The following is a 22901-nucleotide window of genomic DNA, read 5'->3' as shown; positions in this document are numbered from 1 at the left end:
TTCGCACAGATATGAGACGGGCTTAATGAGCTGTGGGAGTGCAATTAATGAAAAAAATGGAACGAGGACTATTATACATATGTATTTGGAAATGATATTTCCACCCCTTAGTGGGACATCTCATTCTGTGTTTTTTAACTTTTCTGAATGACAATAAAGCCCCTCATATGAAATAGCCCAACACCGCAGCAAGCAGGTGAGATTGACCTCGTGAAGTACCACAAGGTAGGGGTGCAACTCGGGTTGGGTTGAGGCCAACCCTAAGCTAACCCGAGATAGCATCCCTCAACCCTAACCCAAACCAACCCGAGCCTCGGGTTGAGGATCGTCAACCATAACTCAACATGCCTCTAAATGTCTCAAAAGTAACCCAACCCATCTAGCCCAAGATCGAGTCAGGTTGAGTTTGATTCACCTTGGCCAAACAGAAAAATGCAATAACTCAAATAAAATCAAGATAAAATTAGAGGACCGAGGTTGGGTTGCCAAGGCCTCAACCCTAACCCAACCCGAGCCAAAATAAGGTTCGACCTAAGTTGCATCCGTATAACAAGCCAAAGTAGTCGTCTTTGACTAATACCTCTAATCTCATTTCTGTCTGTCAATCCGCTTGCTATCCCTTTTCTCAATTAAAAAACAAAGAAAAAGGGAGATAATAAATTCGCACCCTTGTTACACATAAAAAAGCGTTAAAAATCTGCCAGAACAGAATTCACCTTAACAGTGGTGCGAATCATCCTACAGAGGGTGCGAATATATCATCACCCTTAAAGACAAATTGAAAATAGCAGCGAACCCGACCCAATCCGTATAGCCACCGGAAAAAATTAGGGGTGTCAATGGATCCACTTCGGGTTGGATCCACCTATGTGTCACAGTTACGATCCATTCAAATTCCTTATTAGTCAGGTCGGAGTTGGATTGTTTTTCGGATCCTACTTTCCACGTTATGATCACGATCCATTTTAATTCGGACCGTCCATCGGAGTGTCCTATTATGTCCCACTAAACTAAGTAAACAATTAATTTTTTAAAAAAGAGATAGAATGACAGTCCACTATTAGTGTCTCTATGCATTTTCTTCAACTAAATTAAAATTTTATTTATGTTTAATCTATGTGTATAATAATGCTTGTAAACAATAAAACTAATCAAAATTACATACACAAATATAATGTATAATTATTATCAAAGAATATGATGCATAAAGAACAAAACCCCTCCCTCTTTTCCTTCGTGAAAGTATGAAATGAAACGACTGAAATGAGCGAAATCGCATTCCCATCTGATTCATTAAGTGATAGAGAGGTTTTAACCAAAATACCCTTCATAGAACAGAACGGCTAGCATTAACATAATTTGGAGGAGGGTATTTTTGTAAACCATTTTGGATTGTGACTATCCAATGGGCATCTGTGGCGTGCTCATACACAATCCAAAATTTTTCGGATCCAATTTGATGATCCGAAATATGCCCATGGATCCTATTCATACGTTTAGATCTCATTCATTAACGTTTGGATTCGGACGATCCATTGGACCGTCCGGATCCATCGACACCCCTAGAAAAAATCATCCAAGATGATGATTCAGCACAGCCAATCACAAAACGCCACGTCATCACCCACCGCTTTTTAACTCTCGTGTGTCCTTCCCTCTCCTGGATCTCCACGGACGACGTCAAATCCCCAGCTTTCCGTCAAAAAAGAAAAAATAAATAAAAGCGTCAAAACTCCCGTCAACCATCCCCACAGTCTCAATCTCCGGCCGTCACAAACCCTAATTCAAAAAAAAAAAAAAAAAGCTTAAAACCCCTCCTCTCCTTCCTTCCCCCTCATTCTCATGGTCGGAAAACCCATGGAATCCAACGAACAATCCGAAGAAGAATCTGAAGAAGAAGAAGAAGAAGAAGAAGAAGAGATCGAATCCCATCCCCCACTTCCTTCTTCCCAACCAAACGGCGGACTCGCAAAAACAACAACCCCCTTAGTTACAATAGCCGCCCCCTCTCATCAAACCCTAACCCTAGCTCTCCCAATCCAACACCCTCGCACCACCACCACTCGCGAAGATTGCTGGAGCGAAGGCGCTACCGAAACCCTAATCGACGCGTGGGGCCAACGATATCTCCAACTCAGCCGAGGCAATCTCAAACAAAAACACTGGCAAGAGGTTGCTGACACTGTAAGCTCCCGTCAAAACTACACCAAAAACCCTAAAACCGATGTCCAGTGCAAAAACCGAATTGATACCCTAAAAAAGAAATACAAGCTCGAAAAATCCAAGATCGGACCCAGCAATTGGCCATTCTTTCAGAAAATCGATCAGCTCATCGGGCCCGCGAGGAAGAATAATGCGGCGCCGATGCCTGCCACCCCGCCGGCGGCTAAATTGGCGGCGGGAATTTATGAAGGAGTTCGGAATTTTGGTCAGTTCCGGCGGCGGTTGGATTCGCCGGTGAGGGATGATTCGACGGATAGTTTTCCGCCGGAGAATTTGAATGGGAAGAAACGGAGGCGGTTAGGTAATTCGGGTAATTCGGTTAGGGAGTTGACACGGGCGATTTTGAGATTTGGGGAGGTCTATGAGAGGGTGGAGAGGGCGAAGGTAGAGCAGGTGGTGGAGATGGAGAGACAGAGGATGGGGTTTGTGAGGGAGTTGGAGTTGCAGAGGATGCAGTTTTTTATGAAGACACAGTTGGAGCTTAGTAGCTTACATAGCTGAATAATACAGGTTAGGAATTTTTCTATTTTTTTATGTTTTTTTTTAGTTTAATTTCATTTTTATTGGTAGGTTATTTGTTAGTGGAGAGAGAATTTGCTGTTTATTTTAATATACCCAGATGCGAATTTGTCAAGGAAATGCTTGTAAGGTGGATAGAGTAGAATTCTGTTTGTCATGAAATGGGATTTTTAAGTTGATGGGAAGAAGATTTTAAGATAACGATATCATTGCTTTGTCAGAATTCTGTTTTACCATTTCAAAAACAAAAAAAATGATATCATTGCTTGTTTAGTTTGAAGCTTCTTGTTGTTCAATTTTCCTAGTTGGGGTTGGGAATTGTCACCCACTTCACTTTTTTTTTACCTGGGAAATTTCTAAGGTGTTAGAATCTGAACTAAGAAATGTCAATGCTAGTGAGAGATTGCAGCCAAGTGTTAGTTTAGATTAAGAAATTGTGGATTCCAGAGTAAATTTCTGTTCAAAGTAGTTGTGGTCAAGTCATGCCTTTGAATGCTGGCATTAAAAAATAGTAGATCTGTTCAAGTTTACTGATTATAAACTACAGATGATAAGAGTTCTTGGAATCAAAGATTAATGTTACAGATGTAACCAGTAATCACTATAACATGAAAACACACTCACAAGTCACAATAAATATGAGTAGACATGATAAGCATATTATAGCTAACTATTAAATCTCATAGGTAGATACCCACCTGTGTGATTTGTATGTATCATTTATATTTTCATTTAAGTTTTGGGATAATTTGACCAGAAACTATCATATCCATAGTTTCAATCCCCCTGCGCTTTCGTCATCGTGGACTCCCTATAGTCTAATCCCTTTTTCCTTGGCCGCATTCCGTTTTTTTTTGCCTTACAGAGTCAATAAAAACTCCTTGACTCTCCCGATTTATGATCGCTTTAGCCGAGTACGCAACCGCCTCAACCAAGTACACTGCGTCGTGTTGAGTTGACTAGGATTTTCTTCGGCCGCATTTTGACCCTCATCCGCATTTTGAAACACTGATCATACCTTGCTTGGTCATGGTCTCAGATTAGGTCGATTAATTCCATGTCCTCATTGTAGAATAGGGCAGTGATGTCTTTGAGTAATTGTCCATTGAATCTATGTTCTACCTGTTCTCCTTTAAGGGCTGATATGATTGCCAGGATCGCTGATACCAACTTTTTTGGTTTTTCCTTGCTTGAACTCTCCTGAGCTGTTTGTCATTTCAATGCTCTCAAATCTCATTTGCACAAAGAGGTTCTCTCTATATTGAGAATACATTGAAGGGGAGAGAAAACCATGATAGGAGAACTGTTTACAGACTTGCAATGGCAAAGGTTTTAGTATGAGCATGGATTAGAAAATTTTACTAAGAAGGGATACAATAAGTCATAACTCATCAGGCGACTCCTTATCCTTTCTGGACTTTAAAAGAGATAGCCAACTCTCCTCAGAAATTTAGCACACCAACTGTTCTGTTCTAGTATGTATAGAAGATACAGTTTGTGGGAAGGAACATGTGTAGACCTTCCACATATTTATTTGCCTAGTTTCCTGCCACTGAAAATCTCCAACGGCAGGCAAACTTTTTTAGTTTTTACTTGCTAGAACTTATTTGAGAACAAAACAAGAAAATGCTAAGTTCTCAAGACTCATTAGCCATGCTAGGCAATAAAACGGTCAATGACTGACTTCAATTCAGAATTTGACTTCCAAAATTCATAATTCATTCCAACTCTGATGACCAGAAGAAGAGGAAGGAAAACAATACAAATGACCTTCAAAATGGAAAAGGCTCTATAGTTTCAATATTGGAATATGTCCATTGCTGATCAACGAGAGGGGTGGACTTCATTTACTGTCCTGAACCAGTCCCCAAATCTAGAAAACATAGTTTCGTTTCTTGGACCTTAAGTATTTGGTCATTGAGGGTGGCGTAATAAGGCCTATTTTTGGTTATGCCACTCTTTTTACCTTCCTGCTGCAACTTCTACCAAGCGAAAAAGAGAACGTAAGATGGCTTTCTATGAAGTTAACTTTAGATTTCAGATTCTATAAGTTAGATGGTCATAGAAATCATATAAATGGTCTTGTAGCCCGAGTTGGTGTATATGACTTATAGGGACTGAAGACTTACTGAACTTGTTGAAGCTGTAAGCTGTAATTTCAGTGTATTTGAATTGAGCTAGGACTCTTTCTTACTTCTGGACTTATAACTTCCTCACTAAATGGATGATCCTACTATGAGATATATATTGTAATATATTTAAATATGTAAACAAGGTATTAGTTTTGGGATTTTTCTCCTAATGTAATTGTAATTACGGGGGTTGGATGATAAACGTGGTATCCCTTTTGTAAAGTGGAAGGAGGTGTCTAAGCCAATAAAGTGTGGGGGCTTGGGCATTAAAAGGATAAAACAAATGAACATTGCGCTTCACGACAAATGGCTTTGGAGGTTTGGGGAGGAGGGGTCTCAACTTTGGGTTAAGGTCATTGTAGGAAAATATGGGGCTGCATCAAGGCTATGAGGATCAGAGGATAATTTTAGATGTCATGGGGTGACCATTTGGAGGGATATCCTGTGATTCTAGCACTTGTTTTTTCCAGGGATCAGGTTCATAGTGTATTTTGTGGAGAGGGTAAGGTTTTGCTTAGATAAGTAGTGCTCTGGCATTCAAAAAAAAGAAAAGAAGTAATACTCTGATCGGCTTTCAAAATAGATTTTTCCGGATTTGTTCATAATTGCGGTTGCAAAGATAGTTTGTGAAGGATAACTTTGTAAGAAGACATGATGGTGTTGTATGGATGCTTCAATTTAGAAGGAACTTTTTTGATCGGGAGTTTACGTCCATTGGTCAGCTATTGGGTTTGTTGGAGGAGGGGTACATTAAACAAGATGGAATGGATAAAAGGGTTTGGATATGGAATTCTTCAGGTGACTTCACTGTAAAGTCTTTCTACCAATAACTTGTGGCTTGTTCCTGTGTCCCCAAGGTAGCTAGAGTATGGTCTATCCAGGCCCCGCTTAGAGTGTGCACCTTTGGATGGGCGGTTATACTCGAGAGGATTCAGACTGTTGATTTCCTACGAAAAAGGAAGGTGATCATCATTGACTATTGTGCTTTATGCCTAGAGGCGGGAGAATTAGTGGATCATCTGTTTATACACTGCAAAGTAGCCAGGGAGATTTGGTGTAAACTATTATGTAGATTCGGTATTTGCTTGGGTGTTTCCTGATTGATCTTTTTTCAAGCTGGGCCGAGGACCGTGGAAGAAGGATGGATCTTGTGGAATGTGGCTCTCCTAGCCACCTTTTGGGTACTTTGGAAAGAAAGAAATGCTAGTCTTTGCTTGTGTTGTAAAAAGCTCTGCTTTCTTGTTTATCAAAGTGCTTGCCGTGACGATTTCTTGGGTCAAGGCTATTCCATGCTTTAAGACTGTGCCCAAGTGTGGAGGCTAAAAAACCAGTTGTCCAAGAGTGGGCTCCTCCTGAGCCTTGGTTCTTGAAGCTAACTTTGATGGGTCTAGCTTGGGGAATCCCGGTCCTACTAGCATCGGAGGTGTCCTGAGGGATGAGAATGAAGATGTCTCATGGGCTTACATGGGTCCAATAGGGGCGGACTCCCCGGAGGCAGAAGTGAGAGCTGTTCATCAAGGAATCAAGTTGACAGCTAGAGATTGGTTAGTCAACGTGGTGGTAGAAGGGGACTCTGTAAATGTCATCCGATAGCTCAATAGCTTGGCTAAACACCTTTGGATGTTTGACCGGTTTTTCGACGAGATGTTAGATTGGGTGGGATCTTCATCGGTTGTGTTCCAGCTTGTCTGTAGATCTACAAATTCGGTTGTAGATGCTCTAGCTATAGATGGAGTTTTCATGGAAGATTTGGTGCTCTTGGATCCTCTCCGGCCCTGATGTGTTGCTGTTTATGTTTCTTTTTTGTCGTCCTTGTTTTATGAATGGCATTCCTTGTATCTCGACCATCTTGGTCATCGTTTTTCAATAAAATTGGCTATCATTAAAAAAAAGTACTAATAATGCCACATCTGCAAAAGAGCATGAGTAATAGGGATCCACCCCGGATTCACATTAGTTCCATTATACTAAAATATAACACGAAGCCCTCTATCTATTGATAACCTTTTTACCAATAATGAATAAATAAGGAGATAAGGGATCCCTCCGGAGGATTTAAAATAGCCTTTAGGTTCTCCATTGATCATCACAGAAAACCAACAATTTCTTAGCATCATCTCAATGAATTTAATCCATTTAGAATCGAAGTTAAATTTGGCTAAAATTTATAAGAATGAATTTCCAACTATTTGGTCATAAGCTTATGCCATATCCGACTTCAGAATTATATCCCCCCACCAAACTTTTTTATTAGTACTTTGTACCTTTATTAGTACTTTGCACCAATTCTTGACAAATGGCTCCATGCTCGTCAGAGATGATTTTGAAAAGAATATGGGGAAGTTGTATGACCATGAGCTTAGCTGTTATGAAGATCTTATGTTATATCAAGGTATTTTTCCAATGTTGATTGGGTTGGTGTTGTCCAAACAATCGATGGTCTATTACAGGTTTTTGTATCTTTCTTGGCTTAAGTTTAGTCTCCTGTCACATTCCAGTGTTAAAATCAAGCACCTTGTTCTTGTTCGGTTCTTGCTGGTATTATTTGGATAGAATATAGGCTACTGATATTGACATTACCATGTTTTTATAATTGCACTAACTCACCTTGTCCTATTTAAAAACTAGGTTTTGAGAGATTTTTGGGAACTGTAATAACTTTTGCCAACTGTTTAAATAAGAAAAGACAAGATGAGTTAGTGGAGTTACCAAAAGATGGTGGTGCCAATATGAGTATTTTTTTCATGATAAGGGTATAGCTCTTCAGTCTATGCCTGTATTTTACTGTGATAATATCAATGTGGCATACATCCCTCCTGTTCTGTCTTGCCCGCTCCAAGCATATTGAGATTGACCATCACTTTTTCCGTAAGATTTTTTGTGTTTTTGTTTTCTATGTGCAAAGTCTATAGCTGATCTATTCACCCTGAGAGTCTTTCAGGATCTCATTTCATTTTTCAAAAGCTTTAATTCAAACTATTGCATGAACTCTGGATCCAATAATTCATCTGAGGTGGCTGTTCTAATCTGTAAAAGCAAGCTGTGACTCCGAGGGCTTCCTAAGCTCTGATCCACCACCCGAATTCCTGAAAAACTCAGTCAAATCCAAAGGAAATGAACTAGGAATTTCGGATATCCCGTTACGTTTAGCACACTGGCTTTTTGCAAAGTTGCATAGACAATCCCGTATGCTATATCCCATCGATGAAGAAGAGTTTTAATGGGTGTACTCGGAGGTTCATGCAATAGTTTGGATCACAAGATGAATGGTTCTGATCACTACACAGGATACTGGTATTTACCTTTTAGAGTCATAAATATAGGCTTCTGATATTGATACTGGCACTACCTTGTTTAAATAATTGCACAAACTTAGCTTTATTTTTCATTTTTAACTGCATTGTGAGAGTTTTTTGGGAACTGTAGTAACCTTTGACATCTATTTAAAAAAGAAAAGACAAGGTGAGTTTGTGCAATTATTAATATATGGTAATGATATTATGAGAAGGGGGGGGGGGTGTGTTAGAGCCTGTGTCGCTCACTTGACATCAACATGATAGGAAGTTAGGAACCCTCCATTAGGAAAAAATTCCTCAAGAAAACTGAGAAAATTTTCAATTTTGGAAAAAGATTTTCATGAAAGATGAGTTAGAGGAGTCATTTTGCAGGGAAAATTTTCTCAAGAAGAACTTTACCTTCATCTCATAGGGAAAACAAAATTATGGAAAAAATCCATGAAAAAAATTTCAGTGTGGGGTAGGTTTGCAATTTCCTTGAAAAAAAAAAAAAAACTTGGAAAAGAATAATTTTCCATAGAACCAAATGTCAATATGCATCGGATTGCTGGAATTTTTCTGCAAAATTTTGTAAAGAAAACTTTTTAAGAATTTCCTGCTTTTCCATTTTTTGATTACCCATGAAAATATATAATTTGAATAATCACAATTCATGTTTTATTTATTAGGACCTGCAATTTATAATTAATAAGCCATAACCATATCATTTCCCTCTAACCCTTGGAAACAAAATTCATCGAGGAAAAAAATTTCCACAAGAAATATTTTTCCTACATTTTCTAATTGCGGATCAATCCAACAATCCTAATATTCCATTCATGTTTGGCAACATTTAAAAAGACTAGGAAAACGAATTTTATGGGGTTTGGCAACCCACCTTTTTAGGTAAAAATTTTTCATGTAAAATTTTTCATCACCAAACCTTGAAAAATACAACCTCGGTTTTTTTTTTATGTTGGAAAATTTTCTACTGAAAACTTCATAAGGGATTATTTTTCATCATAGTCAAAGATCGTGAATTTTATCAAATGCAACTCATTTTTCATGGAATTTTTTTTGCAAGAATCCAAAATTTTCCCTGTTGTCTAAGAAAATTATACCGGAATCCAAAAAATTTCACTGTTATCTGAGAAAATTTTATTCTTGCCGGACGTTGGAATATCTTTATCCATGAAAAAAAAAATCCAAGATCCAGCATTTTTCATGGAAAGTTTTTTCCCATTGGGAGTATTTTTTTTTCTGCCATTGGAGATCGAAGTGGGGCCTATCAGATGGATGGCCCCTGATCAACTATCACTATGTAATGATACGCATGCCTCACCGTATTACAATTACGTCACGCCCTAATGAAGCATCCCACCCACAAGTAACTCACAAGCACCGTAATTTGACAGTAATACCCTTCTTCCCCTGCACCCATTGTGAGGGTCACGATGGTCTTTTCCTCTAGAATTCTAATTTTGGCAAGAATATAACTTAGGGCAAAGACATGAGAGTTTAATGATTAATTACCCTTGCATTAAAGTAATCATTAATTAACTTGTAACGAACAATGTCTTACGACAAAAAGAGGAAACAGATTAGTGGACAATCATGGGAAGGAGATCATCACGGGAGAGACAATCGGAGCCGTCCAATCAGTGCACAATAACAGACAATAAAATCCAACAGTTGGTCAACGGTCAGCATCAGTTAGGAAAATACCCATGAGGAATATAGTTGAGACCATCCAACATGTGTGATTTTCAGATGGACGGTCCAGAAGCCATCATCAACGTTCCGTGAACCGTTGAATGCATCTTGCACCAGCTCACAAAAAAACGTGAGAAAAGGAAAGTCATAAATTTGTCCAATTTTCTTTTCCTGGCCACCCCCTCTAGTGTATTTATAGCTACTCATTTTGCACTATAAGTGGGTGACAAAGAGAAAAGGGGGCGAATATATCCTTTACCTGAAAAAAAAAAAAAAAAACAGCTTGTTAAAAGGCAGAGTCATCCGAGAATTAAGTTTACTATTTCCATTAGAAAAAACAGAAAGTCGTTAGAAGCCTTTAGCCAAGCTACAACGTTAAAAAAACAGGGAACAAAACTCATTATAAATATATGGCCAGGGCCACCTTTCTTCTTCCTTACTTTGCTTCAAACAGAGACCTTTTTTCTTCTCTCTTTTTTTTTTTCCTTAAGGTTCAGACATTCATCTTCTTCTTTTCCCTTCTGATTCTTTCCAAGGATCATTGCAAGAAAATGGAAGAAACAAAACATCATAGCCCAGCCATTGGGTCAGTTCCTTATGATTTAATGGCGGAGATCGTGTCACGAGTAGGTTCATCTTCTTTAAAGGCGCTTGTGAACACGAAATTAGCGTAAGATCATCTCTTATTTCTTATCTACTTTCCTTCTTTCTTCTTCTTTTTATCATGGGAAAAATCTTTTACTCAATTCAGCTTTTCATCTTTCTTATATTGTGTTTTATGTCTTGTTTAGGTGTAAGGAATTGAATGAGGCTGGTGCTGATGTTAGAGTTTTCCAAAGAGCATCCCTTGAAAGTTTGCCAGCAGTTAATTGGAGACTCCCTGATGGAGCTTCTTCCTTTCTTAGGAGATGTGAAGAGTCTAGCAATCCTGAATCATTGTATAGATTGGGCATGGTAACTTCTTCACCTTCTACATGCATGCTTACAATATTTAGAAAACGATATTTTCAGCCTCATTTCTTTGTCTTTTCCTAGAAATGCATCCATTTTCCAAACCTTTTTTGTCTACTGATATTGGCACTACCGTGTATTAATAATTGTGTACACTAAAGCTTGTTTTTTTTCATTTTCTTTTTCTTTTTTAATTAATTGGATTTTTAAAAAAAATTGGAAACTACATTAACATTTGATTATTGCTTTTAGAAAAAAGACAAGCTGGGTTTGGGCAATTATTATTATTATTATTATTTTTTGGGCTTACTCCTAAGTCCTAACACAATATTATCTTTTCTTTTTGGTGTAATTAGGTTGAATATTTCAGTTCCAACGAAACTGAATCGGGTTGTGAACTCTTGAAGAAGGCTTCAGAATTGGGAAACTTAGAAGCTACTTATGCCTTGGGTCTAATTCTACTCAGTGAAGACTCATCTAGTTTTAAAGGGTTGGCTTTGTTGAACAAAGTAGAGAAAAACAAATCAAATAAGAAGGGAATTGAGGGGTGTAGAAGTAAATCAGAGAAGATATTGCGTCAATTGTGGATTAAAAAGACTATCAGGCGTCGAGAAATTGTGTGTTGTAGGCATACTTGCAGGAATGGAAGGATGAGAGGTGGTTGGAGAGGACAGTGGTCTACATATGAAGAGGAGAGTTTTTGCTGCCAAGCATGTAAATGGAATAATGAATTGAATGATTTTGTTAGGATATTATTAGGTCCTAAAACTTATAGATAAGTGTATTAATGGGTTAATTATTGTTTATTAGGGATGTAATAAGACAGTTTTCATCAAATTTTCATTTATTTAGAATTCACTATTCTATTTCCTGATTTCTTTGTGTTTTTTTTTTTTTAAATGAAAATAAACTTTTAGTAAGTAAACAAAAGAAAGAAGATTATGCACTGCTAATTTGACAAGGACAAGATAATATTTACACCCCTCTTGTTTTGATAAATACAACTCTCTTTATTGTTAACTTGTTTCGTCCATATAAATAGAACTCTCTTTATTGTGAACTTCTTTCGGAAGGCTGTATCTATCAAAACAAGACAGTGTAACTACAAGCTCCACTTGATAAGGGAAATGATATATTCGCCCCTTATTCTTACTTGGGTCACTCCCATGTAGTGTAAAAGCATAGCCATAAGCCCATAAATGATACGTCTTGTGTGCCAAGTGGCACCTCCTTATTGGCTCCACTGTCTGCAAAGGTGGCAATTTTTAAAAACTTCAGTCATAAACACTCGACCCACACTAATTACACGTGTACAGTGATCAGGTCTTTGATCTAGTGTGATCGGATCCGTTGATCTAGTGGGTCAGGCAGATGGGGGTGTAAGTAACTAAGATCGGTCACAAGTGAAACTAAACACGCCAATATATCATGAGATGACTCAAAATCAATGCTAACACGCATTTTTGGGTCCCACACAGGGACATGTACGAATCGCGACTGCTGATCTTGTAAAAGATAAAGTACAAAAATCAACGGTTCAGATTTTTCTTCGTGGAACCCTAATCAAGGGTTGATGAATCAAAAGGGCATATGATCATCCGATCAAGGAGTTCAAAATGCAGAAAACTGAAGAGGATAGAGAAGATATCATTCTTTCAAAGAAGTATACTACAATTTCCCTTAATTTAATGGTAATGTTTCATTATGCTCAGAGAAACAGGAAAAGAAAAAAGAATTGTATAGTTAGTTGCTAATAAAATAACCCCTCCCTTGTGTACTTAACAAAGCAGACAGAGACAAATCAAATGTCTATCAACACAATCATCATGAGTTCTTGCATTAACACTTACACAAGCGACTCTTCATCAACACCCTGAGACCTGAACAAATCAAATGTCTTCCCCTGCTCTATGTAACAGAAAACTTCCAACACACCTAACAAGTAACCATGTCAAATCATTTTTCTTACTTTTGGAAGGGGATGAGAAAGAACCCGGAAAGTGAAAGCAAGGAAAAACACTGCAAGGAAAAGACGATCCTCATGTCCTCCGCATGATATACCCCAAAAGAATGCCGAGCAACCCGAACAGTGCCACATACATGAAGGAGAAACCACCGTGCCTTTTACCGCCTTCTCGCCTCATAAGTTCCTACACGAAGTAGCCGAAAAATGATAATTTCACCAAAGGGTATACATATGTCAACATGATCATACACCTTCTCCATAACTGCTAAATAGAAAGAAGCGAAACAAATTTTAAACTAAGAAAAATGGTACAGAGAAACTGAATAGCAAATAAACCATTAATTGACTCTGGTTTGGGAAAAAGGAGGGGCCTATCTTATGGGTTGAAGTCAACAATTAAACCATATTTATCATAAATTTAATTCAAATATGTGACGCCATTTGCACTTCCAAGAAGAGATGGTGGCACTTCCATTCATTCTCAACAAAACCCATCTGAGTTATCAAATTAATCGCTACCGGGCATAGGAGGAATATCCAGGGTCCTGAGTTCAAACCTCCTTAATAGCAAAAAACCACACGCAATGGCCAAACCCAAAGGAGGGGCCACATGTGCCACGTGTATGCCAACCTTAGAAAGAGGGGCCACACGTGAAGGGGAGTGTTAACTGTAAGAGTTGAAAAGGGTAAACTAAACTAGCTTATGAGATACTTTGCTATAGGCCATTGATAAATCTCATTCCATTCTTTTGGCCTTGACCGTTGAGCTAGAGGCTCAATCCTCCCAATCTCATTCCACTTTCAATAATAACTCAGTCCAGAAAATCAGAAAGTGAACAGGCTTTCCCTGAGCCAAAAAGAAAATGAAAGTCCTTTTCTTTTAATGGGGGAAAAAATAAAGAAAACGATAGTCTTACTAAAAGAAAATATCACTGTTTACAGTAGTAGTGACTTCTAGAAACATAAGCTCCCTGATCAGAGCACATTCAGCTCATGTGGGTCCCAGTTCATTTGTCACCACTGCTGTAACCAGCAAATTGTGCTAGGTAAGAAAAAAATTTCATGAACAATTAATCCCTTGTTCCAGAGTATTGACACCCTTTCTAAAGGTTAACACAAAAATTGTATAAGCTGACTCCAAGAAAGCTAAATTAATGCCTTAAACAGGGTTAAAATTCAAATTATAGGAAACAAGAAATAGATCACTATAATTGAGGCAGAAAATGTGATAAAAACTCCAGAGGACACAGTGATAAGCATAACCATGTAAGCTACGATCTGCACCATGTACCTTTACCATGAAACTAAGATATTTGCAAATACAAAAGATTTGTAACACTAGTAGAGATGACAGTGCAAGTCAATTGTAGCATTTCACCAAAAACCAAAAAGAATACATTAAATGCCAACCAAAAATTTTGGGGCTATTGATAAACTAGTACGATAGAAGCCAGTAGAAGAAGTAATTGGTTGAAGATAGAGGGTAGAACTGTAGAATAGAGCAATGTCTGACAAATAATCCCATAGGAATGCAAACGATCTACATAGTAAAATTATAAATTTATAATCATCAAAACAGCAGCATACAATAGAGACTCCCAATTCCATCATTTACGTCACATAAAATGATTATCGACAGGCTGTGAAAACTCAACTGATAGCACAAACTTAACACTGGAGTCAGAATAAATTCCCTTACCAGCTCCTGACAAAGTCTATTATTCTGTTGAATGGCAGAATTCTTCTCCTCAGTCAACCTTGAAATTAAAACCTTTGCCTGGAAAACACTTAAAAGTATTATATACATACAATATGAATGTACGGAAGACACATCCAGTAGATTCTCCACCAAAGTACTATTTATTTCAAAAGGAATGCTTACACACCACGAGACCTTTTAAGTAAACAGTCTACATAATAAAAACAACAACATGAAAGTAGGTGAAATATGCACAAATCATAAGGAATATCAGGTGAACAGAACTGCACGCATCCTTTGCTAAAGGCCTGAAAGTCAAACTGCAAGTACAGATCAAAAAGGCAAAAGAAAGGTGCTAGAAAATCCAAAACCCCTCGCACATAAAACTCTTCAAAGATGATTCTGCAACATTAACTGGTACACTGGACAGAAGTATTCAGTAGCATGAACACATTGCCATCCAGAAACCCAAAAGGAAAAAAGAATACATTGACATAAAAAAAAATTCGCCAGTAGGAGAAACTTCTCATCATTTTTCACAACTAACAAAAGCCTTAAGTACGAAAAAGCTGAATGGTTGCAAGTTAGAATGCTATTATAGAACGATAAGTAATTTGACTTGGAAGGTTAGCTTATTTATTTCTACTGGCAAGTCTTATATCCATCGTCTGAAATTGTTTATTTCTACTGACAATGTATACACTTATTAAGTGCAAGTGCGGCAGCACATGATGCTGTGGAAGGTTAACTGCCAGTCAGTAGGACTGTACGAGTTTGCTTAGTGACTTTATAATACCAAACTTATGTGATGATAGCAAATGGATGAAGGACACCTGTTTCCTAGAGAATTAAATGAAGAACTTTGTTATAAACCAGTTCTGAGAAGTGCCTTTGTAATTACTTACATTGACAATGGCAGTTGGCAGTCTTTTGTTTAACCGCTGCCAAACTTGAAGCATCAAGATGTCCATATATCTCCCCCGAAGATTTTATTAAACATCAAAATACATTTTTTTTAACAAAGCAAAAGATATTTTTCATTGCAGCAAAGGAAAATCACAAAGAAATGACTGAGCTTGGACATGGAGAAAAGTAGAAGAGAAGCTAGAAAAAAAGATACACAAAACATAAAAGATGCATAGAGCCTCTCTTCAACTGTCATAAAGCGACCACTGGAAATGCATTACTAATGGAAGAAGTCTTTTTGAGGCAAAAATCAAGAGAGAAATAGTTGGAGGAAGGTGATAAGAACATTAAGTTCTTTCATGCTTCCATTAATATCAGCAGAAAATGTAACACTAGTAGAAGGATCTAGGTAAATGACAAATGGCTAAAGGAGCCAGAAGGAATTCAGGAGGCAGCTTGTGGCTTCTTTAGGAGTCTGTAGACGGAGGAAGGAGTTAATATGGAAGAGGACCTATTGAAGGTCATTCCCTCGGTGATCAATGGGAAAGATAACAATATGCTTCTCAGGATATCATATCAGGAGGTGAAGAAGGTGGTCTTTAATCTCCCTGAAGATTGGTCATGACGGATTTGATTGCTTCTTTCTAAGACATTGCTGAGATATTATCAAGGAAGATTTGGTCAAGGCCATTATAGAAATTTTCAAAGGAGGTGCATTACCTAGATTTTACTCCTCTACCTTTATCTGTTTAATTCCGAAGGTGGAAAATCCGAAATCATTATCGGATTACAGTCCTATTAGCTTATGTAACTGTTGTTACAGAGTGTTATCTAAAAATTGTTGTTACAATGGGGCTAGAAGTGCTCTATATAACATCATGAAGTTTCTAAAGAAGTATGAAAGTGCTTCCGCTCAACTGATCAACAGGAACAAAAGCGGATACACATGTGGGGATAAATCAATAACTGGCTTCAATCAAATGAGACTGCCACTCACATATCTCAGAAGTCCTCTCTTTAAAGGAAGACAAAGACTTGATTTGTTTATTTATTTATTTTTGAAAAGCTCATCAGTAAAATAAGAAGCAGGGTTGAACGATGCAAAGGAAAGCACCTATCTCAGGGTGGTAAATAGGTTTTACCACTCTGAGATATATTCTTTTTTTATTTTTTGGTTAATGGCCCTGAGACACATTCTTTCAGCTATGTATCCGTCTATGACAATTAAGAGAATGGAAAGCATCCTGGCTAACCTTTGATGGGGAATGATGGAGCATGGAAAGAAGTATCACATGTTGGCATGGGACAAGTACCAGACTTTGCATATGTACAAGCAAGTGATGTAATGACAGAAACATTGTCAAAAATACAGTTTTACAGTAAAACAATGGGTCGAATCGGGGCAGCCACTTGCCAATAAAAGGCTGACCGTGGTAACTGAATCGGGTACTACATTTTCCAAATGCATTAAGGAAAAAACCTAACTGGTTCAGGAAACCATTTTGTCCATAAGTAGTAATCATGGTATTCCATGAGATTACACTTTTCTTAATCATTCTTCCAAACAAAAAGATGGCTGCATCTAAATCTGAACACTTTGCTTACATGACAGTAAGTGCATTCATCACCCAACAATCAGAAGCAAGCGCGGAGTCAACTCCATAATCCATATACATGAACAGATTTTTCTTGGAAGAGTAATTCCGGTCGAGCACACGAAGGTATACCACTAATCAACGATGACCGAAAAGATCTCCAACCTTCTCCTAACAACCCTAAAACACAAATGACAGCATCTCCCATCACTGACAACTGAAGTCAATTCCAAGCAATATGATATTGGTTCCAAGCGATTTTCGCCGCTTGAGATGGAGTTGATTCTGAGCAAGAGAGGACAAGGCAATGCAGGGGGAGGGGGTTGCACCAACGCAGTCACCACCTCACCTGCCAATTCATACTCTCCGCAACCAATTTAAAGTTTTTAAAAGATTTATAATACTTTTAAAAATAAGGATTCCTTAGATACTTTTTAAATTGTCATCAAATTACGGATTCTGATCCAACATAAGGGATGCCTGCTCATAATATTCTACATAATATTATGCGCATCCATCATATAACTTCTCGATGTTCTCAACCTAATCTTCATGTTAAATTTATCTAAATAGTGATTGGGATCTCCTGTATAGAACGAAAACGGAAGCCACTAGGTATTGGTCTGATACCAATTGATATCGGGTAGTGAAGGAAAGGGGCATAGGTCACAGCTACGTTAAATATTGGACTTGGGTTTCAGTCGATTAGGTTATGAATGAGGTATGGGCTAAGGGACAGGTCATAAGCCTGTACAACGGAACTGTTGCAGATTTAGGTTGATTGTTACAGGTAAGAAAGGTGGACTATTATAAGTCTTGGGTGGTAAAATTGTATTACAGTTAATAGGCTAAAGGTTTAAGGGTCAATTCAGGGCACATATAGAAGGATTGATGTGCTTTAGGAGGGGTGTAGGGAGTGATCTTTGAGTTTACTGGTTATGCAGTCCTAAATAATGCGACTGTAACCTCACACTTATGTTGCAGAATTATTTAACTGGCTGATGGGTTTAATTAGGTCGAGGAAAAGAGGAGTTTTGGGTAGAGTTTTATATCCGTAACAGACCAGGGTAAGGCCTGATTTGTAGGGATTTCACCTCACCACGGGTTTCTAGCAGTCAATAAAATAGGTAGTGTAATGGTTTTTAAAACAAATATTGGAATATGTAACAGGTTGGATTTTCAGGTGGTTAAGGACTGTTCGGATAGGGTTCTTGGTGTAGTCTTTAGCTGGTAGGATTTCTTGGTAATGTAATGTTTCTAGTATGGTCGATATGCTAAAGGAAAAGGGTATGTGCAGGTTTTAGGTTACAGATTTGCAAAAGAAATGGATTTTCGACTGTTGGCAGCTAGGCTGGGCGTGGGCCGGTGGGGGGAGTGGGAGGGGGAATTGTTCTTGAACTGTTCAAAGGTGGAGGATATGGTTTAGGGTGGATCGATTGAGGACCCAAACTTAGAGCAATCAAACTTCATTCATAAAATTCAATACCTCAAATGGCCAATAGCCTAACAATTTATAGATTTCTAACCCCACGAAAATATGAAGGGACTAGACTAGAATCCAAACCCAACTACACAATTGAAGCCATCTACCTTCCAGACCCTTTCAATCTTCTTGTATTTTCCCTAAACTGACGCCTAAAACCTTTTCTGTCAACTGTTATGAAATTCTATCCTCACAGAACCTATTACAGTCCACTTTAAAATGTAACAATCCACACTAAAGCATGCGAGAATTATTATTTTCAGTACCCATGGTATGTAACCTTAAGTGTTTTCCTATTCCCTCAACTTTTCCATCACGATACAAAATCCCGATTCTTTACTTCAAATCTACTACATTTACCAAAGTTTCTCAGATTTGTCTAGATTTGCCGCCCATATTAAATCTGTTCCAACAGTTCCTAAATTCCTAGTCATAAGCTTACCTAAGCTTCCTCCTTTAACCATTACCTCTCCCTGTAGCTTATTTCACCTAAATCTTCACCCAAGACCAAAAGATGCCATCTCTCTTAGTTGTCCTGCATCAGCTTGTCCTTCTATAGGTGGCACATACCAACTTATGGCCGTGTAAGCAGCCGCCCAGACCCATCTCTAGCTCATACATGCAGTAGTGAATATGCTACTATCCAGGTTGGTAAGTAAAACTGCCATAACAACTGTACCAACAAAATATCCTAAATAACTCTAGCAAAAATGAAGACACAGTCTTTTTTTTAATCCATAACAATGAAGACACAGTCAACACAAAATAATCATGATTTTGAAGACCCTATCATAATATCCACTACTAGCCAAAAAATCTAGAAACATGTTGAGCAGAATAGATAACCCAGAACCATATATCCAACTGAATAATGTCCTCATGTCTTCTGCCTTGAAGTTAATATACCTCAAAAGTATATTTATCAGGCTGTGAGTGTACTCAAATGGTTAATAACCACATTACTAATAAATGTATAATGTTGTGGAAACTACACAGTGGTATGAAATACCCTTTCATTATACTTGGTGAACCCTTATCAATAGCAGGATCAATTCAAGTTTATCACAATTACTTAAAATTGTTGCAAGCATGAACCGAAATACATTGCACACAAGTTCCACGTGGATGGATCAATAGAAAACGGACGAAATTTGATATATTTTTTCATTTATTGGCCAAAAGGACATTAAATGTCCCTAAACAAGCTCCGGAGAATGCAACTTACCATTTCTTACGCAAATCTATGTTCAACATCACCTTGCACAAACTCTTACTTTTCTAATTGGGATTATCCTTTTTCTATGGAAGAATTGTGAATAGAGTGCAAGTGTCTTAAACTTTCAAATTTGGCACTAGAGCTGCTTAACACCAACCAACCAATCAGGCTAATATCAAAACCCACACCTATCATAACATAATAAAATCCCCATTTACAATGTGCTTGTAATGAGGCTAAACAGTTAGTCATAATTTTGTATCTTGTAACTCATGACAACTCAGTTTTTACCAAATCCACAAGAGCGTAACGACTAAAACATGGTACTGGAAAGTCAAAAGAAAAGTTCAATTATCCAAAATTCCAAAGAAGAAACTCACCTCCGAAGATTTGTCTTGAGACTCAGAATAAGCTGCTCTTGAAACCTATTAGCATCATAAAAATGGAACCAAGCATTCTCTCTTAAAACATATATAGATACATAACTAAGAAATAGGAAAAAAGAAACTAACATTAGAATCAAATACCAGGACACCTCTCAATACTCACAGCAGAAAATTCCGAAGCATGTGAATTCCCATTGTCCGATAAAGAAACCCTAGGAGGTGAGCCCTCCTCGGACCCTTCTGCAACGGGTGAGGGCGGTTGAGGTGGAGAGACATAAATTACTCTCAATTTACACTCCTCAACGAGATTCCCCGACTCCTTATTAAACTAAACAAACCCAATTCAAAAAACCAAAGCAATGTCATAATCTCGTATTACCTAATACTCACAAAATCACAACAAATACAAACATGGAGCATATATGAATAGCTCACCATTTCCGGGGTAATGTCCTTTGGGGCGGTGCCTGGATTCGCAATGACACTTTGAAGAAGAAATTTGTCCTTACATTGCATGTCAGGGGGAGCTTCTCGTTGTGCTTGCATTGTAACTGAACAGAAAATAAAAATAAAAATAATAAATAATAAATAATAAAATAGAAAATTTTAAAAAAAGAAAAAGAAAGGCAAAACAACATCAAACAAAAACCTATAATATCGCATGTGGTCCTAGGCATGACGATTCCGGTGTTTGGACGAACGCAGTATTTCTTCGGATTCGTCGTCTTTACCTAAAACAGAAAAAAAAAATGTTCCATTTTCCTCCGGTCAAAAATTCTCATTTTTAGGCCAAACTAATTACAGAACAATGCAAGAGAATTAAAATTGAAAAAAAAAATTAAAAAATCCGTATTCATACTATCAATAATTCTCATTTTTAGGGCAACCAAATTACAGAACAAAACAATAGAATTAAAAATGAAAAAAAAATTCCGAATTCCTACTGTCAATGATTCTCATTTTAGGGCATTCTGATAACAGAACAATGCAAGAGAATTTATTCCTAGTGTCAATGATTCTCATTTTTAGGGCAAGCTATTTAAACAACAATGACAGAGAATTAAAGATGAAAAAAGGGGAAAAATCTTTGAAAATGTAAGAAAATTGAGAAAAAGATTACCTTGAAAGCAACATAATTATCCGTCTTATTTGACAATTGAAGAGAACATGAGATCTGCTTCTTCAGCTCGACTTCTCAACACAAAATACAAAATCAATAAATTAAAACAACAAACAAACAAAAAAAATAAATCAAAACCCTAAAATAACACAGATCTAATGAACGATGAAAAAGAAAGAGAAAGAGCGATCTCAAAATCGAAGAAAAAACATAAACAAAAACTTACAAGGAAACTTGAGTTCTTGAGGTTCGATCTCGAGAAGCTCTCCAGAACTCATATTGAAATCTAAATGGAGAAAAAAATTTCCAGATTAGAAAAATTAGGAAGAAGAATGATCTGGAATTGCAGATTCCTCTTCTTCTTTCGGTACTTTTGTTTTACCTTTTTATCTCCACTTTTTCTTTCTCTGTTTGTTTTTTTTCTTCTTTCTCTAGGCTTTTATTTTCTAAGTTGAGAAAAAAATGATCGGGACGAGGTTATGTTCTAAAGACGAAGCGTGATTATAAATTCGCACCTGCTGTGGGATAATTCGCACCCTTGTAAAGTTATTTGACGTCAAAAAACGTTAAACTCTGCCACAGTTCATTTATAAGGGGTGCGAATTATCTGAAAGGGGGTGCGAATATATCATCACCCAAGACGAAAATTCTGTTTCGCTGTCGCTGTTTTTATACGAATAAAATGCTTTTAAATGAATACGAGGGTGTTTTGGTCATTTTATTAGAATTTATTAATGGGCAAGGTGTTAAACCTCGCATGATTTGGTGGGGACTGATATTGATTGAGCAGCTTATTAAAACGACATAGAAAGACTGTATTACCCTTTCCCTTTCAGTCCGTGACGATTTATTTTTTAAGAATTAAGATAATATCCCACTGGGGTGGCCTTGGCAAGATCCGGCCGTTTATTTATGTATTTATTATTATCTACTTCAACAGACAACAGCTTATGATTGTTTATGAGTGAAAATCTCATATTTTATGCAGATTTTATATGCAGTGTGAGCGTGAATTCCAGTATTTTTCAAAAAGTGCAGTGGGTCCCACTTCATAGAATGATCCAAACCTCTCATTTGTTGGGCCACAATGTAAGTACGTTGTAAGCAGCATCTCCATAGAATGATCCTAACCCTCCGATCTGTAGAGGGACTGCACAATATAGAAACATCTATAGATCCAAGGGTTAGGAACATCCTATGGAGATGATCTACAGGGTACAACCCATTTACATTGTGGCCTGAGGAATGAACAGTTTTGGATCGTCCTAAGCAAAAGGAGAGAGAGGGATTCGAACTTGTATGGCTTAGATCTCTTGTATTTCTCGAAAAAGTGATTCAATTGATATAAATTCAAATCCTGGATCTTCAAATTGAGAGAGATATTGAGAGGACTTTATGAGGTTCTTATCTCTTGCCCTTTTCTTCTTCATTCTTCCCTCTCGGGCCTTTCTTCTTTTCTTCGTTTTACAACGAGTCATCATTTCGCATGTCGTCATTAAGGGACGCGACAACTCCATCTTCTAACAAATCTCACCATGTTGTTCATCAAAGCTCTTTCGCCGTGCTTTTTTGAAATGGTTGTCATTTTGATGCACGGATGGTTATGGATGAGGATCTTCTCAATGGTATTAGACATGTTGAGAGGGAAGACAGATTTTCCTGTAGTGAACTCGTCAAACTCGACGACACACTGGAAATCAATGACGACTTTCTTTTG

At 37.6% G+C, this 22901-nt stretch overlaps 2 protein-coding genes and 1 pseudogene across 2 annotated transcripts; 2 read left to right on the top strand and 1 right to left on the bottom strand.

The window, feature by feature from the left end:
* Positions 1-1661: 1661 nt before the first annotated feature.
* On the top strand, positions 1662-2948 carry LOC143883511 (trihelix transcription factor ASIL2 pseudogene; annotated as a pseudogene).
* Positions 2949-10292: 7344 nt separating this feature from the next.
* On the top strand, positions 10293-11650 carry LOC143883510 (uncharacterized). Its single transcript, XM_077386858.1, has 3 exons — positions 10293-10532; positions 10654-10816; positions 11170-11650. Exons 1-3 carry the CDS (start codon positions 10414-10416, stop codon positions 11590-11592), a joined length of 705 nt encoding a protein of 234 aa, XP_077242973.1. The 5' UTR covers positions 10293-10413; the 3' UTR covers positions 11593-11650.
* Positions 11651-12440: 790 nt separating this feature from the next.
* Positions 12441-21653, bottom strand: LOC143885016 (vesicle-associated protein 1-2-like). Its single transcript, XM_077388959.1, has 9 exons — positions 21567-21653; positions 21411-21470; positions 21185-21255; positions 20714-20795; positions 20500-20615; positions 20228-20392; positions 20059-20103; positions 14479-14556; positions 12441-12963 (listed from the first exon to the last, which is right to left on the bottom strand). The coding sequence occupies exons 2-9, from the start codon at positions 21460-21462 to the stop codon at positions 12853-12855; spliced, it is 720 nt and encodes a 239-aa protein (XP_077245074.1). The 5' UTR covers positions 21463-21470; positions 21567-21653; the 3' UTR covers positions 12441-12852.
* Positions 21654-22901: the final 1248 nt, after the last annotated feature.

This window comes from Tasmannia lanceolata, unplaced genomic scaffold (genome assembly GCF_043159265.1).
Source record: "Tasmannia lanceolata isolate RefF3 unplaced genomic scaffold, GAP_Taslan_0.1 ptg000008l, whole genome shotgun sequence".
Classification (NCBI taxonomy): domain Eukaryota; kingdom Viridiplantae; phylum Streptophyta; class Magnoliopsida; order Canellales; family Winteraceae; genus Tasmannia; species Tasmannia lanceolata.
Note: the sequence above shows the minus strand (reverse complement) of the source record. Positions and strands in the feature narration are given on the sequence as shown.

Bases quoted from the DNA above. Each gene is read 5' to 3' on its own strand.
- LOC143885016 (XM_077388959.1), bottom strand. From the start codon at position 21,462: ATGAGTTCTGGAGAGCTTCTCGAGATCGAACCTCAAGAACTCAAGTTT. The intron at 20,393-20,499 runs GTGAGCTATTCA...GGGTTTGTTTAG, and splicing joins AGGACATTACCCCGGAAATG to TTTAATAAGGAGTCGGGGAA. The intron at 14,557-20,058 runs GTGAGTTTCTTC...AGTGTTTTCCAG, and splicing joins CTCAAGACAAATCTTCGGAG to GCAAAGGTTTTAATTTCAAG.
- LOC143883510 (XM_077386858.1), top strand. From the start codon at position 10,414: ATGGAAGAAACAAAACATCATAGCCCAGCCATTGGGTCAGTTCCTTAT. The intron at 10,533-10,653 runs GTAAGATCATCT...TGTCTTGTTTAG, and splicing joins CTTGTGAACACGAAATTAGC to GTGTAAGGAATTGAATGAGG. The intron at 10,817-11,169 runs GTAACTTCTTCA...TGGTGTAATTAG, and splicing joins CATTGTATAGATTGGGCATG to GTTGAATATTTCAGTTCCAA.